This window comes from Thamnophis elegans, chromosome 12 (assembly GCF_009769535.1).
Source record: "Thamnophis elegans isolate rThaEle1 chromosome 12, rThaEle1.pri, whole genome shotgun sequence".
Classification (NCBI taxonomy): domain Eukaryota; kingdom Metazoa; phylum Chordata; class Lepidosauria; order Squamata; family Colubridae; genus Thamnophis; species Thamnophis elegans.
This window is the reverse complement of record NC_045552.1, coordinates 11,045,112-11,059,555: the sequence shown is the minus strand read 5'-3', so window position 1 is coordinate 11,059,555 and position 14,444 is coordinate 11,045,112. Positions and strand designations below refer to the sequence as shown.

The 14,444-nt window shown below is 45.6% G+C and overlaps 1 protein-coding gene across 1 annotated transcript in view; it reads left to right on the top strand.

The window, feature by feature from the left end:
- Positions 1-14,444, top strand: part of LOC116515602 (IgGFc-binding protein-like) — a 53,368-nt gene that overhangs the window by 15,881 nt on the left and 23,043 nt on the right. Inside the window, exons 6-12 of the mRNA XM_032227724.1 lie at positions 102-669; positions 3,004-3,602; positions 5,082-5,661; positions 6,695-6,885; positions 8,905-9,046; positions 10,680-10,816; positions 12,258-12,473. Coding sequence (XP_032083615.1) covers positions 102-669; positions 3,004-3,602; positions 5,082-5,661; positions 6,695-6,885; positions 8,905-9,046; positions 10,680-10,816; positions 12,258-12,473 — 2,433 coding nt within the window. The remainder of the gene's footprint in view (positions 1-101; positions 670-3,003; positions 3,603-5,081; positions 5,662-6,694; positions 6,886-8,904; positions 9,047-10,679; positions 10,817-12,257; positions 12,474-14,444) is intronic.

Sequence of the window (14,444 nt, the reverse complement as noted above, 5' to 3'; positions counted from 1 at the left end):
CCTGAAAGAAAAAAAACTTTATCTATTTCAACAGAAGTGATTGACTTAGAGCCAAATTTCTGCCAGGTGGTTCTTCATTGTTGCTTCTCCTATGCTTCCAGGTCAATGGCCAGCTCACCAACCTGCCTTACAAGATGGGCCCAGATCAAATTATCGTCTACCAAAAGGGTTGGGACACTGTGATCCAAACAGATTTTGGCCTTGTGGTCACTTTCAGCTGGCAGAGTCATCTGACGGTCACTGTGCCAACCACTTACCAAGGTGCCTTGAGCGGGCTCTGTGGCAACTTCAACGGAGATAAACAAGACGACATGGCATTGATTAGTGGTGGGCAAGTCACCAAACTGGCAGCTTTTGGGCAACTCTGGAAGGTGGCCGAGTTCCCTGGCTGTGGAGAAGTCAACCCAAAAGTATGTCCGAACTTGCAGAACATGGCCCAGAAGCAACGAAGCATTGGCACCGAATGTGGAATCCTGGTGGACAAGAATGGCCCGTTTAGGGAATGCCACAGGAAAATCAACCCAGAGGTGTTTTTCCTCGAGTGTGTGTCTGACTACTGCACATCCAACAGCCAAACATCTGCACTGGGCTACATCATCGCTGCTTATGCATCTGTCTGCCAAGTTGTGGGAATGACCATTTACACTTGGAGGATCCACATAGTCTGGAGTAAGTAAGATTGGGCACTATCCAGTGGTGGGATTCAGCCAGTTCGCACCTATTCGGGAGAACCGGTTGGTAACTTTCTAAGCAGTTCAGAGAACTGGTTGTTGGAAGAAATCTCCTTTTGGTTTTTTCCACCTTACAGGGCTAATCCTGTAAGGATTACATTCTGATGTTGTTTCTAGACTGATCTAGAGCCGAAGTGGCGCAGTGGTTAGAGTGCTGTACTGCAGGCCACTCCAGCTGACTGTTATCTGCAGTTCGGCGGTTCAAATCTCACCGGTTCAAGGTTGACTCAGCCTTCCATCCTTCCGAGGTGGGTAAAATGAGGACCCAGATTGTTGGGGGCAATATGCTGACTCTCTGTAAACCGCTTAGAGAGGGCTGAAAGCCCTATGAAGCGGTATATAAGTCTAACTGTTATTGCTATTGCTATCTTTATTGCCCTGCTTACAGAAACTGCCTCTCCAGTTAACCCTTATTACCATTGTAACAACTAAGCCCATCGACCTGAGTGACATTGACTTGGCCATGCCCACATGATCACATGACCACAGTGCCCCGCCTACCCAGCTGGTCATTAGGACAGAGAACTGATTGGTAAACTATTTGAATCCCACCACTGGCACTATCTAACAAAACGAAACTCAATGGTGAAACAAACAAGGGTCTACGTTTAGGCAAGGAAAACAAAATGCACAGGTGATGGCTAACCTTTGTGTTGTTGGGTGCCAAAAATGTGAGGGCACATGCATGACAGTGCATGCACGTGCCAACACCCATAATGTGAAGTACACCCCCACATGTGCATACATGCACAACAGGGGTGGGTTCCTGCCAGTTCTAACCTCTTCTATAGAAGAGGTTCCACAAATCTACAGTGCCGTTTAGAACCTGTTCCAGCTCCCTCCCCCCGCCTGTCGGCACATCATCAAGATGAAAAGCGAGAGGAGGAATTCTGGGAGTTGAAGTCCACAAGTCTTAAAGCTGTCAAGTTTGAACACCCCTGAGGTTTTTTTCCCTAAAGGGTTAGAGGTACAACAGTCTTGTAGCTTGACAGCTTTAAGACTTGCACACTTCAATGCCAGAGTTTCTGAACCAACATTCTGGTTGCTAAGCAAGAGAGTTGTTAAGTGAGTTTCATCACATTTTACAAGTTGGCCACTCCCACCTGGTCACATGGCTGACAAGCCACTCCCACCCAGTCACATGGCCGGCAAGCCACTCCCACAAAGCAGGCCACACCTACAGAAGAGGTTCTAAAAATTTTTGAAAGCCACCACTGATGCACAACCCTACCCCGCTCTCCCCCACAAGCGTGCCGCTCTACTCACCTCCAAGGTAAGCTTGGTATTTCCGCTGGGGAGCTGGGGGAGGCCATTTTCGCCCTCCCCAGGCTCCAGGAAAGCCTGGGGAGGGTGAAAAATATGCCCAACAGCCCATTGGGCCCATTTTTTTGCCCTCCCCAGGCTCCAGAGGCTTTCCTGAAGCCTGGGGAGGGCACAAATGGCCTCCCCCAGCCCTCCAGAAGGCCAAAAAACAGCTGGCCAGCATACGCATTGGAGCTGACAACTCATGTGCCGGCAGATATGGCTCCTCATGTCACCTGTGGCATGTGTGCCATAGATTCTCCATTATGGGTATATGTGGTACCTTGCTCAATAGTAGTAACTGTGGAAGGGATCTTGGAGTCCTAGAGGACAACCACTTAAATATGAGCCAGCAGTGTGCAGCAGCTGCCAAAAAAGCCAACACAGTTCTAGGCTGCATAAACAGAGGGATATAATCAAGAACACATGAAATGTTAATGCCATTTTATAAGGCCTTGGTAAGGCCACACTTGGAATACTGTATTCGGTTTTGGTTGCCACGATGTAGAAAAGATATGGAGACTCTAGAAAGAGTGCAGAGAAGAGCAACCAAGATGATCAGGAGTTGAAGAATGGTTTCAGGAACTGGGTATGTCAAGTTTATAGGGATCTTGGAATCCCAGTGGATAACCATTTAAATATGAGCCAGTAGTGTGCAGCAGCTGCCAAAAAAGCCAATACAGTTCTAGGCTGCATAAACAGAGGGATAGAATCAAGATTACGTGAAGTGTCAATACCACTTTATAATGCCTTGGTAAGGCCACACTTGGAATATTGCATCCAGTTTTGGTCACCACCATGTAGAAAAGATGTAGAGACTCTAGAAAGAGTGCAGAGAAGAGCAACCAAGATGATTAGGGGACTGGAGGCTAGAACATATGAGGAACGGTGGCTGGAATTGGGTATGTCCAAGCACTGGAACCAAACTTATAAAAGATGGTCAATATATTTTCTCATTTTCCCATTTCAGAACTTTCATGTCCACCAAACAGCCATTATGAACTCTGTTCCAGAAGCTGTCAACAGACGTGCGATAGTCTCTATTCGTCTCTGCCCTGCGCCACCTACTGCACAGAAGGGTGTGTCTGTGATGAAGGCTTTGTGCTCAGCGGTGACCGTTGCGTCCCTCTGCATCAGTGTGGTTGCACCTATCAGGACCAGTATTATATGAGTGGACAGACCTTCTACCCAACCAGTAACTGCGATATGAAGTGTACGTGCCAAGGTGGTGGAGCTGTCACCTGCCACAAAATCTCCTGCGGGCCCAATGAAGAATGCAAAGTGGTGGGCGGAGTCCAAAAATGCCACCCAATGAGTTCAGCCACTTGCATGGCTTCCGGAGATCCTCATTATCTCACTTTTGACGGAGTCCCCTTTGATTTCCAAGGCACCTGCTCTTACATCCTAGCTAAGACTACCGTTAAAAACACAAGTGGTCTGACTCCCTTTACCATCACGGCAATAAATGAGCCTTGGGGGAATGGAAAAGTCTCCGTAATTAAACAAGTATCTGTGGAGGTCTACGGATTCAAACTGACTCTGATCCATAAGAAAGAAGGACAAATCCAGGTCAGTGTTTTCTCTAGAATTATCTTCTAATCTATGTCTATAAAACATTGTCCTCTTAATCTGGGGGAAAAAACCCTTTACAACTGCAACCATAGATCTTCTGCAAACTCTCTAATTTATTTTCACAACGATGCTGCAGAATGCATTGATCAAAAAGATAGCAACTGGGGAAAGCTGAAAATGATCTAGTAAGCGTTTGGGTTTTAGAAGGAAACCTTCTAAAACCACCGAATGGTTTTGAAGGGAGGAAAATAGAAAAGGAAGGAGAATTCGAACCTGAAACATGAGGGATCTTCTCTATCTATAGACCATAAATGATGGATGGAGAGGTCCTTTGGCCACATTTTGACCAGATTTTGACTTCTTCGTCTCTTCTATCTGTTTCTAACCCAGGAAATCAAAAGTGTAATTTACTTGGATTAAGAGGGAAAAGGAGGGGGATTGAGGATTACCAAACTCAGTATTTCTCTAATTAAATAAGGCATATGTTGAATCTGCCTTGTCTTGTTAACTCGTCTAACTGGATTTGAAGATCTGTTTTGAAACAGTTTTCCAAATGTGTGGAATAGAGCAGTGTTTTTCAACCTTTTTTGTGCAAAGGCATACTTTTTTCATGAAAAAAATCATGAGGCACACCCCCATTAGAAAATGTTAAAAAAATTTAACTCTGTGCCTATATTGACTATATATAAAGTAATTTTCCCACGGCACACCTTACACTATGTCACGGCACACTAGTGTGCCGCGGCACAGTGGTTGAAAAACACTGGAATAGAGCACAGATAAGCTATGGAGACCTTTTGTTGAAAAGGTCAATGTGTATTGACTCCCACGTGCCAAGAATGATGGTAAGAACTGGAAATATTAATGTTCTGCCATTAGAGAAGAAAAATCCTTCGAGGTCTGTGTTGTGGCCCAGCAGGAGCCGTTGGAGCTGCCAACAGACTCCGACAGCGAGGGGCCCTCTGAGTCGGCTCTGGAGGATGTGGAGAACCCTGGACAGGGTTCTGACTCTGAGCAGGGCGCAGAGAGGCTGGTTGGCCACCAGGAGGCACCTGAGCCTTGGACCAGTGGGGAGGAGACAAGGGAGAGTGAGCCAGAGGCCAGTAGTGAGTTGTTCCTGAATGCATGCCATCGAAGAGCTACTAGGCGTCAGGAACAATTACGCAATTACAGGAGGTAATTGCACTCAGCTGATGGTCATTAGGCTCCTCTCCAGACTATATAAAGCTACTTGTGCACACTCCCCTCTTTGCAGAAGTCAACGCAGGCTTGAATGTCGGAGGACAATACTGTGAGCTTGGCAGGCTGGATTGCTGCCAAGCCTTATCTGTGTTTATTGCTGCCCGAGCTTGTCTGTTAATTAAATGCAGTAACTTATCTCTGGCTCGGAGTGTGCTTTAGGTGTGAAACAAGGGGGGGGGTCAGAACAGATCTGTATGACTGTTGTATCAATTCCCTGTTTACTTCCTCTTCCAGATGAATGGGGTATTCCGGTCCCTCCCCATGGAACTTTTCAAAGGACATCTCAAAGCCTATCAACATGGCACTAAGGTCCTGATAAAAACCAGCTTTGGCCTTGTGGTGAGCTATGACCTGATTTACGATGTGAGAATTACTGTCCCGAGCAGCTATCGGGAGCGGATGCAAGGTCTGTGTGGGAATTACAATGGGAAGAAGGATGATGAGTTCCTACTTCCCAGTGGGAAGAAAGTTACAGACGTGGCTGTGTTTGGGGCTTCCTGGAAGGTTTCGGTCCTTGGGGCAGAAGGACCTTGTTCAGATGGATGCTCTGGGAGCAGCTGCCCGACCTGTGATGAAGAAAAGAAGAAGGTCTTCCAACAGCGCAACTACTGTGGGATCCTCACTGCCTCGGATGGCCCCTTAAAGGGTTGCCACAGTCAGGTGGACCCCAGCGTGTTTTTCAATGACTGCATCTATGATTTGTGCCAAAGCAATGGAGACAGCCAGACCTTGTGCCAAAGCATCCAGAGCTACGTGTCAGCTTGTCAAGAAGCCAAGGTCCTTATCCAGCCATGGAGAAGTCCATCTTTCTGCCGTGAGTAATGTTGATTTCCAGTTCTCGGAATCTTAGAATAAAAGGATTGGAAAGGACTTTGGGGGTCCTTTAGTCCAGAAGACTTCGGGGGTCTTCTAATCCTGTCAAACTCAAGGCCAGGGGGCCAGATGCAGGCCACTGGGTGCTTAGATCTGGCCCATGGGACCACCCTGGAAACAATGAATGGCTGTGATCGCTCTGCCAGTGAAAATGTGGGGGGACACGTATGCCCTCCCATGCCCAGTTTTGGGCCTGGAACCAGTTTTGGCCCCAAAATGCAATGTGAGCATCCCCCCACGCATGTTCCCTGCCCCTACACATGCACCCCACTCCCCGTGCATGCACAGCAGAGACCCAAAGACCAGCTGGCTGGCAGGAGGCACAAACGCATGTGCAGTGGAGGTGGGCTGGGGTGATGGCTGGCGTGCTCGCAGAGAAGGCTCTGTGTGCCACCTGTGGCACGCATGCCACAGGTTCACCATCACGGGGCTAAGACATCAAAGAACCCTACATAAGCCTACATAAAAAGGAACAACAATTTTCTCCATTCAAACAGAAAGCATTGTTTTTCAGCCGCAGTTGCTCAGCACATGCCCCCTCCAAAAGTTATGGTCCAAAGGCAGAAATTTGCTATGAAGCATTAAATGCGAATCATTTTCTGTTAGAATATTCATGACTGGGAGAGACATGGTAACAAGGTCAGGCAATGAATAGGCATAGCAACTAAGTCAGCCAATGGGAGCTGAAACAGAACTGAGTCTGTGCTGAGAATCAAAACTGAAACAAGGCTGATCTCTGTCTTCTCTGAAATGAAACTGTTCTCTCCTGCTTGTGTTCTGCTTGTAACTTCTACCATGTTGAAAGAACCTACTATTGGTATTGTACATTTATCCATCTGTTATTATCTATATAACAAAATTAATGAATCCAGCTGAATCAGTTATCTGTGTGTGCTTTCTGCATTTGATTTTTCTGCAACAAACTCTGACATTTTCTCCCATGTCTCTCCTCTCCATCTCTTTCATTCTTTCAGCTTTGAGCTGCCCTCCCCACAGCCACTATGAAGAATGTGCTGATTTTTGTACTGCTGATTGTTCTGGGCTCCGAATATGTCCTGAAACCTGTGCCGAGGGGTGCCAGTGTGATCTTGGGTACTTCTTTGACGGGCTCGGCTGCGTCTCAATGGAAGGCTGTGGATGCTTTGGAAATGGAAGTTATTATAGGGTAAGGCTCCAGTCTTCACTGGAGTTGGATCTTTGCTCTACCCAGCCTCCTGTTAATGGAGATTCTCAGTCCTCCAGGTCATGGTTGTCCCAAAGTTACTTTTTCAAAAGGCAACTGGGCTTTGTTTTTCCCTGAAAACTTTTTCCTTCTCATCCAATAAGCGTCTTCAGTTCTGACTTCACTTCGGTCAGAACCCAAGAAGCTTCTTGGGAGGAGTAGGAGGAGCCAACGTCGCGATGTCAAAACGTGCGGTCTCGATACTCCGAGACCGCCGTTGATACTTTTGGACCAAATCAATTTTGGTCCACCCACCCAGCCTCATTTCTGACCATCCCAGTGCAGTTGTTGGTCAAGATTTGCTCCGGGGGCTCCTTCGTTCTTCTCTTCTGTAAGTAATCCTCAACATACGATCATAATTGAGCCCAGAATTACAGTCATTAAAGCAGATGGTCACGCGACCATGAACAATTTTGTGACCTGTTTTGCAGCAATCTTTAAGGGAATCACCGTGATCTTTAAGCAAATGCATCAGTCAAAACATGCATCCTTTGAGTGAAAAAACAGTTTCCAACAAAAAATGTCATAAATCATGTTCACATGATTGTGGGAGGCTGAACACAGCCATAAATTCTCACTGGTTGTGATCACGTGAGCCTGAAACCTTTGGAACTTGGGATCCAGGTTGTAAGTAGCTCTGGGGATGTCCATGGTAGGTTCAAATAGTCGCTAAGTAGCTGCTCGTAAGTCAAGGATTACCTTTAATAAGCTAACTAAGCCAATCGTGGGCAAAACATTTTCTTCCTTACGTCCAAAAAAAAGAATATAGGTCTGCTCGAAAAATAAATAAGAAAGAAAAAGGTTGGGGTGGGGTGGAATGAAGAATAAAGAAAACAGCAAAAGGATTTAGAGAGAGTACATATCCTGGAGCTGGGGTGTCAAACTTATTGCACGCGTACCAGAAGTGGCACACAGAGCCATCCCTCCGTGCATGCGAGCCGTTGCCCGTTGCTCTTCTGGCGCGCCAGCCAGCTGGTCTTTACCATGTCAGGAAGATGACCTTCATCTGATGAAGGTCTGCATTCATGCGCTTGGAACATGATCTTCTGCTTTCTGGCGCATGAAGGCTCACCAACTACCTGGTCTTTGCATGCACATGCACACAGGAAACTGGAAGAGCAGCCACCCGGTGAGCATGCACCCACCGGGAAGATGATCTTCTGTTTCCAGCACGTGAAGACCAGGTGGTCGGTGAGCATGTGCACTGGGAAGTGCCGGAAACTGGGAAGATCATCTTCCCAACATGTGCATGGACACCAGGAGGCTGCTCTTCCAGTTTCCGGCATCCATGCGTGCACACCAGTTTCAGCCTTTGGTGCCGGAAAAGTTCACCAACACTGTCTTAGAGATGAAACTACTTAAATTGTTATACAGATCGTCTTTGCTTAGCAACCAGCACTGGGACCAACAATTCAGTTGTTAAGTGAAGCAACTTAGCTGATCTTACTCCAGCTTTTCCTTTGCTTCACAGACCCGACAAGGTCATAAATGCAAGGATTGGTTGCAAAATGATCACCGTCATCATCACTGTATGTGGTTGTTGCTGAAACGAAAACTATCAATGTAGCAAAAGGGCGGTAGGAAGTTTAAAAGCTTGGATGATTATACGGAGAGCTGTGAAGGATTCCTAAAGAACAATAGAGGAGGTATCAGATGGATCTCTTTGAGAACATCTTACACCGGAGAGCTGCTTCTGAGAAGGCCAGCTTTTAACTTGCTATTATCATAGCATAGGAGGCTTTCTTATTTTTAATGAGATACACAGAATTTCTATATCGCTGAGCCCAGATTCTTGGTTTTTCCCCCCTCCTATTGGAACAATAAGAATTTTCAATATCATAGACAGAATGGAGAGCTTAGGAATTGTGCTACACAATCGCCTTCTGTTCCTTGATGGGAGCTTAAAAATACTCATTGGAGGCTAAGCGTGCTGAATGCTTCTTTTGTTCCATGCCTTCTCAGCCCAACGAGGAGGTCCTGCTGAACGAATGCCAGCAAATCTGCCGGTGTCTCCCTGGGCAGGGACTCCTTTGCAAATCTTACCACTGTTCTTCTGATGAAGACTGTCGAGTCCAAGATGGCATCATGAGCTGCATTAATAAAGGTAACGGAGTCAAGAGCTACGTTTTAGCACATGCTAACTCCCTAAATCCCAAATCACCGAAATACAGTGTATCTTGCATCGAGCTATATGCTTAGCAGGATGACCTGTATCCCACAACCTGCCAAAACAACATTTCATGGTTAACTGACTAAGCAGCCCTGCTCTCAACCAGATAACAGTAAGGAGAATGGGAAGGGAAGGCATTGGATTGTAAGAGAGGTTTTGGAAAGAACTCATGCTGCCCAGAAGCATGAGATGGACCCAAACTCCAAGGTCATCCATCAGTTTGGAACCTCCGAGTCAGACAGGCTGCTCCTAAAACTCATTTGCAGCTCATTGATGGACAATGGACAATGGGAGGCCCAGGAGGAAAAGGGAAAGTTTCACTATGCTGTTTCACGCGCGAAATCATCAGAGCTGGCATTTCCACTTCTGTACCCATATGCAGAGGTGGGCTTCAAAAATTGCAGCAATGGGTTTGCTGCTCTGTGATTGGGTGGGCGTGACCATGGCTGGGAGGTGGGGGCATTTTCACTCTCCCCAGGCTCCAGAGGCTTTCCTTGAGCCACTGGGAGGGTGAAAACTGCTTCCCCGGGCTATGGAGACTCTCTGGAGGCCAGAGAGAGGCCTATTTCTGGACTTCTGGAACCTATTCTGGCAGGCCCATTTTCCCCCCTCCCTGAGCCTCTTCGCAGGTCCTGCATGTACTTGGCATGATGAACGGGCCACATGGAGACTCCTGGGAGGGGTGGGAGGGGAGGGCCAGGGTGGGAGTGGCCAGCCAGGGGTGGAATTTGGGGGTTTGCCAAATTGGGCAGAATCCTAGCTAGAGGATCACTCAAACCCCTGCAAACCCCCAGCATATGGCTTTTCAGTAAAGTTATGCCCTTGGGAAAAAAATATCCCAGGAGTGTCTTTTGCTGTTTAGCACAGTGGGATGGATGACCCAAAGGTTAGTTTCCAAGAACACCCTGACCTATCACCATCATCCCAGATTACCCAACACTATTTATCCTATCCTATCCTAGAAAACTCAGTGAAAATATTTCCCGAAGGATGTATTTAAGGTACAGCTGACTCCGACTCCGACTTTCTATACAATGAGATTGCTGCCTAGAGTGGAATTCATGCAGTACCGGTAGTCCTCGACTTAACAACTATTTAACAATGGTTCAAAGTTATAGCGGCACTGAGAAAAGTGACTTACAACTCATCCTCAAAGTTATGACCATCACACAAAGTTATGCAAACATCTGATTGCAATTCTGGCACTTGCCAACCAGCTTATAAGTGTGAACAACTGCCATAGGAAACTTTTTTCAGTGCCATTGTAACATTGAATGGTTGTAAATTGAGGGCTCCCTTTACCCTGTTTCTCTGAAAATAAGACCTCCCTGGATAATAAGCCCAATCGGGCATTTGCTAAGCTAAAATGTGCATGAGCTAAAATAAGACATCCTCGAAAATATTGCAACACAGCAGCAGCCATGAAGTGACCGCGCTCACCGCCTCCTGCACCTCAACAATAATAAGGCCAAGTGCTTATTTCTGGGGTCAAAAGAAAATAAGACACTGTTTTATTTTGGGGGGAAACACGGTACTATGTTTGATTTTATGTCTTTCCTTCTATCAGATCCATGCAAAACCTTACAGTGTCGGGTCAAAGAAACATGTGAGATAAAGAATGGCAAAGCCTTCTGTGTCCCGATTTACAATGAGACCTGCTATGGCTGGGGAGAACCCCATTATCACACCTTCGATGGGTTGGAGGTGAACTTTCAAGGGACTTGCACTTACACATTGGTCAAATATTGTGGCAATGATACCAGACTGGTTCCATTTGCGGTGGATCATAAGAATGAAAACGGGGGAGGCAGGATGTTCTTTTCGTGCGGCTGATCAATATCTATGTGTACGGATACAACATCACAATCGGCAGGAGGCATTCAGGCAAAATCTCGGTGAGTTCGGTTTTTTTTCCTGCGCATAAGCAGAACAATTTCCATTGCACTGCGCATGCACACGCAGCGGGCATCCAGCACGTGTGCATGAGCAAACCGGCAGTACGCTGGCTGAAACCCATACCTGCTTTCACATTGTTTTCTTGGCAGTGATAAAGAAGTAGCTTGCTAGCTTCTCTTGGATGTTCTTTCCATCAAGCTCGTATAGTCCTGAATTTTAGTGTAGTCTCACATCTGATACGGCCCCGTCCAGCCCTGCTTAGCTGCTTCTTCTTCTTCTTCTTCTTCTTCTTTCTTCTTCTTCTTCTTCTTCTTCTTCTTCTTCTTCTTCTTCTTCTTCTTCTTTTTTTTTTTGAGATCAGCTAAGCTTGACCAGGTTCTGGCACCTGATACGCGACAGCCCATCCAAAAATGTGACTTGATCATCACATTCTGAATGCAAAGCAGGCCAGTGTAAGGTGACCTACATTCCTCTGATGAATTCATGCGGCAGAGGCAACATAATTCACGGAAGCAAAAAAAAAGGCAGGCAGCACCAAACTCTTTGCTTAAATGAGGCCTTTGTGGGGGTCCTGAAACTTCTCCATGATGGACCTCCAGAGCCAGAAGAGGTTTTGGCTAAACTAATTGCATTCTAACCAGTGGTGGGATTCAAATTTTTTTACTACCGGTTCTGTGAGCGTGGCCTGGTGGGCGTGGCAAAATCCCATTCCCTCCCCACCCCACTAACTGCTTTCCAGTTCCGTTCTCCTGTTCAAGCTAACCAAAGAAGATCAGCTGGGAGGCAGCAGGGGCATGGCCAGCCTATTTGCCAGTTCTCCAAACTACTCAAAATTTCCACTACTGGTTCTCCAGAACTGGTCAGAACTGGCTGAATACCAACCTCTGCTTTGAGAGCTGTATGCAACAAAATTTCATTTTAATATATGCCAATTAGTGTACATTCAAAGTGACAATAAAGTTATTATTCTGTTCTGTTCTACTCTACTGTCTATTCTATTCTATTCTATTCTATTCACACTACTCTTATTCTATTCTATTCTATTCTATTCTATTCCATTCTATTCTATTCACTCCTCTTCTCTTCTCTCCTACATCTGTGTCCATACATTATGTATGTATATTTGTGTTTGAAAACACAGCTGAACGGGGTCATCACCAACCTGCCTGTGACCCTGGAAGATGGGAAAATCCACCTTTTCCGAATAGTGGCGTGAAGGCCATCCTGCAAACCGACTTTGGACTGGTAGTATCCTTCGACGGGGCGTACATCTTTCGTCATCCTCTCCAGCAGCTACTACGATTCTGTCTGTGGCCTTTGTGGGAATTTCAACCAAAACCCCAAGGACGACATGATGACAGCTGCAGGGGTCAAGGCGAATTCTGAGGTGGAGTGGGCCGCAAGTTGGAAAGTGAAGGACCGCGATCCATTCTGCTGGGATGAATGCAAGGCCGATGTCCCACCTGTGAGGAGAGCAATCAGGAACTCTTTGGAAGTGAAAAATTCTGTGGGCTCCTCACCAAATTGGACAAGGGCCCCTTCCAGAAATGCCACCCCAAGGTTAAACCCGGACAACTTTTTTCGACAGCTGCATTTATGACGTCTGTCTCAGCGGGGGTGCCAGGGCATCCTATGCAAAGCTCTAGAGGCTTATGCAACTCAGTGCCTCAACGAGGGTGTGAGCATTACAGACTGGAGAACACAAGCGGTTGTGGTGAGTACGGGTCCTTGGGTGGCATGAGAGAAAATCAAGCCCTTGTTCATTCATTCATACGTTAATTGAAATTTCTTAGTCCCATATTTATTTTGAATGTAGTCAATCCATCTTCTCCATTCCAGCTTGTATTTCTCATCTGAATGGTCCTTGAGGTATGCTGATATTTAGCCATCTCTGCTAAGTTTGTTACTTTTAACGTCCATTCTTGAATGGTAGGCAATTCTTCCTTCTCCAGTACTGCGCCACCAACAATTCCTTAAATGTAGACTGGAGACATTGCAGTTACAAATAGAACCCAGGTAAGACAAATGTACCCAATTTTGGAGGCATTCCTTAGTGCTGCGGAGATGTACTTCAAACAGTGGAGAGGACCTAATAAAGAAGTGATTTTACCACCACCAACACCAAAAAGGATGGGCTTATTTATTGGATGGGGAGCACATCGCTTTGCTGCCAATTAATTGCTGACACGCTTCTCCCAAAGGTGTTTTTTTTTTCTTTTTTTAAAAAAATGTTTTTATTAGATAACATTACAAACATTGGACATAGTATGACATTCTGGCATAAATATTTCCATATAGTTTTTTTGGATCTTACAACAATTGCAGTTTATATCCATTACATAGATATGTGTAGTCAGTCCAATTACCTGCCCATTAGTCCCTTCTTTTATATAATTACTAACAATACAAATACATATCCCATTCCTACCTATCACACAATCTTAATAGCATATTTTCCAATTCTTAAGTTGTCTGTTTTTCTGTCCCGGCCTTTCCCCACATCATTTCTAACCATTGGTGCCATTTGTCCCAGTTTCGTGATATTCCGTCTCACCCTTGTGTTTGAGCTCTGGAGTCAGTCTGTCCATTTCTGCGCACAACAGTATCTTATTATTATTTCTTGTTCCAAGGGAGTTTCTTTATTTTTCTATTTTATGCAAAAACCAATCTTGCTGCCTTTAAAATATACAGCATTAAACATAGTCCACCTTTGCCATATTTTTCTTTTGTGATCCCTAATAAAAAATAGTTCTAGCCCTCAACTCCATCCTTTGATTAGCATCTCTTCTTTTTTTGGTGCCCCCCAAAAAAAAACCCCCTAGATTTCGGACGATTCCATCACATATGGTAAAGGGTTCCTAGTGCAACATTACATGTACAACATTGTGGAGATAAGTTTTTATTAATTTAGCTAATCTTGTGGGTGTGATGTGCCCCCAAAGGTGCTTTTTCAAGCGGCAACTGGACTTTCTGGTTTTTTCATTGAAGATGTTTCTCTTCTCATCCAAGAAGCTTCTTCAGAGCTGAAGAAGCTTCTTGGATGAGAAGCGAAACATCTTCAATGGGAAAAAAAAAAACAGAAAGTGTGGTTGACTCCGGTTGCCAAGACAACCATAACCTGGATGACTGAGAATCTCCATAGACAGTTTGCTGACACACTTGTGCAAGTAGGCACCATAAAGACAGTGTCAGCATACAAGTATCATGTAGAATTAAATCAGAGTCCAAGGCAAAACGATCCGTAAAGTTCCAATTTAATAAAGCAGGACATTTAGCACATCTGTGTTAATCCCAATTCTGGAAATGACATCAGAATTTCACCAGTTAAACGTTCATGATCTTGTCCCCACACCCACAATCCATCACATGGTCCAATCTTCTCTTCCACGCTGGCGTCCACAACCGCTGCTTCCGGTCAGGTGTAAAGTGAGGAGAC